Genomic DNA, 1402 nt, shown 5'->3' with positions numbered 1-1402 from the left:
CAGGGGAACGGGAACACGGGAATGGGAATGGAGGGAATGGGAATGGGGATGGGGATGGGGATGGGGATAGGGGAAAATGGGAACAGGAATGGGAAAATGGGAATGGGAACAGGAATGGGAACAGGGATGGGAAAATGGGAATGGGGGGAATGGGAATGGGGGGGAATGGGAATGGGGATGGGAAAACAGGAATAGGAATGGGGACGGGAATGGGAACTGGAATGGGAAAATGGGAATGGGAACGGAGGGAAAATGGGAATGGGAATGGAGGGAATGGGAAAAGGTGGGAATGGGAACGGGAATGGGAACTGGGAATGGGAAAACAGGAATGGGAACGGGGGGAAATGGGAATGGGAATGGGGGGAAAAGTCGGGAATGGGAACGGGGGAAATGGAGGGAATGGGAATGGGAATGGAGGGAAAAGCGAGAACAGAGGGAAAAGCGGGAATTGGAATGGTGGAAAAACCAGGAATGGAGGGAAAATGGGAATGGTGGGAATGGGAATGGAGGGAATAGGAATGAAGGCAATGATGGGAGTCGTGGGAAAGGGGATTGGTGGTGAAACGGGAGCGGAGGGAAACCGGGATGGCCGGGAATAACCGGGAATAAGCGGGAATGGTGGGAGCAGGGCCCGGCAAAGGGCGGGAATGCCAGCGGGGCTGGGATCCCATCCCGATCCCGCGGGAATTCCCGGTACCTTCCTCACGGCGTATTTGGGATCGCCGGGAAGGATGAGCACGATTTTCCCATCCCAGAATTCCGCCACCACGCGCTCCTGCTTCCAGCCCTGCCGGGAACATCCGGGAATCAATGCAGGAATGGGGGAATGTGGGCATGGGAATGTGGGAATGTGGGAATGTGGGAATGGGAATGTGGGAATGTGGGAATGCGGATCCGGGCAGCGGGATCGATCCCAGGCCGCTTCCCCTCGGACACCAAATCCCTGCCGGGATGGGGAATCCCAGAGATTCCCACTGGGAAAAGCCCCAGGAGCTCGGGGACTTGGAGCATTCCCGGCCCCGCATCCGGAGGGATCCCAGTGCCGCTGGGAACGGGAATTCCACGGCTGCAGGAATGGTGGGGGCGGGGGGATGGAATTCCAGGGGGGGAATCCCAGGAAGGAATCCCAGGAAGGAATCCCGGAAAGGAATCCCAGGAAGGAATCCTGGTCCCTCATTCCCACCCCTCAATCCCAACATTCCCAGCATTCCCACCCGCCATTCCCACCCCTCATTCCCAACATTCCCAGCATTCCCACCCCTCATTCCCGTCCCTCATTCCCACCCACCATTCCCGCCCCTCATTCCCACCCGCCATTCCCAGCCCCTCATTCCCACCATTCCCACCACCCCTCATTCCCTCCCCTCATTCCCGGCGTTCCCTCCCCTCATTCCCGCCATTC

The 1402-nt window shown here is 58.4% G+C and overlaps 1 protein-coding gene across 1 annotated transcript in view; it reads right to left on the bottom strand.

The window, feature by feature from the left end:
- The window catches only part of LOC121660654 (glycine, alanine and asparagine-rich protein-like), a gene marked incomplete at its 5' end in the record, with an annotated part of 19942 nt that overhangs the window by 7924 nt on the left and 10616 nt on the right, over positions 1–1402 (bottom strand). The window contains one exon of the mRNA XM_042020079.1: positions 698–787. Coding sequence (XP_041876013.1) covers positions 698–787 — 90 coding nt within the window. The remainder of the gene's footprint in view (positions 1–697; positions 788–1402) is intronic.

The sequence above is a fragment of the Corvus kubaryi genome, unplaced genomic scaffold, assembly GCF_017639235.1.
Source record: "Corvus kubaryi isolate FWS band 111438036 unplaced genomic scaffold, C.kubaryi_AGA036_p1.0 36753, whole genome shotgun sequence".
Taxonomy (NCBI): domain Eukaryota; kingdom Metazoa; phylum Chordata; class Aves; order Passeriformes; family Corvidae; genus Corvus; species Corvus kubaryi.
Note: the sequence above shows the minus strand (reverse complement) of the source record. Positions and strands in the feature narration are given on the sequence as shown.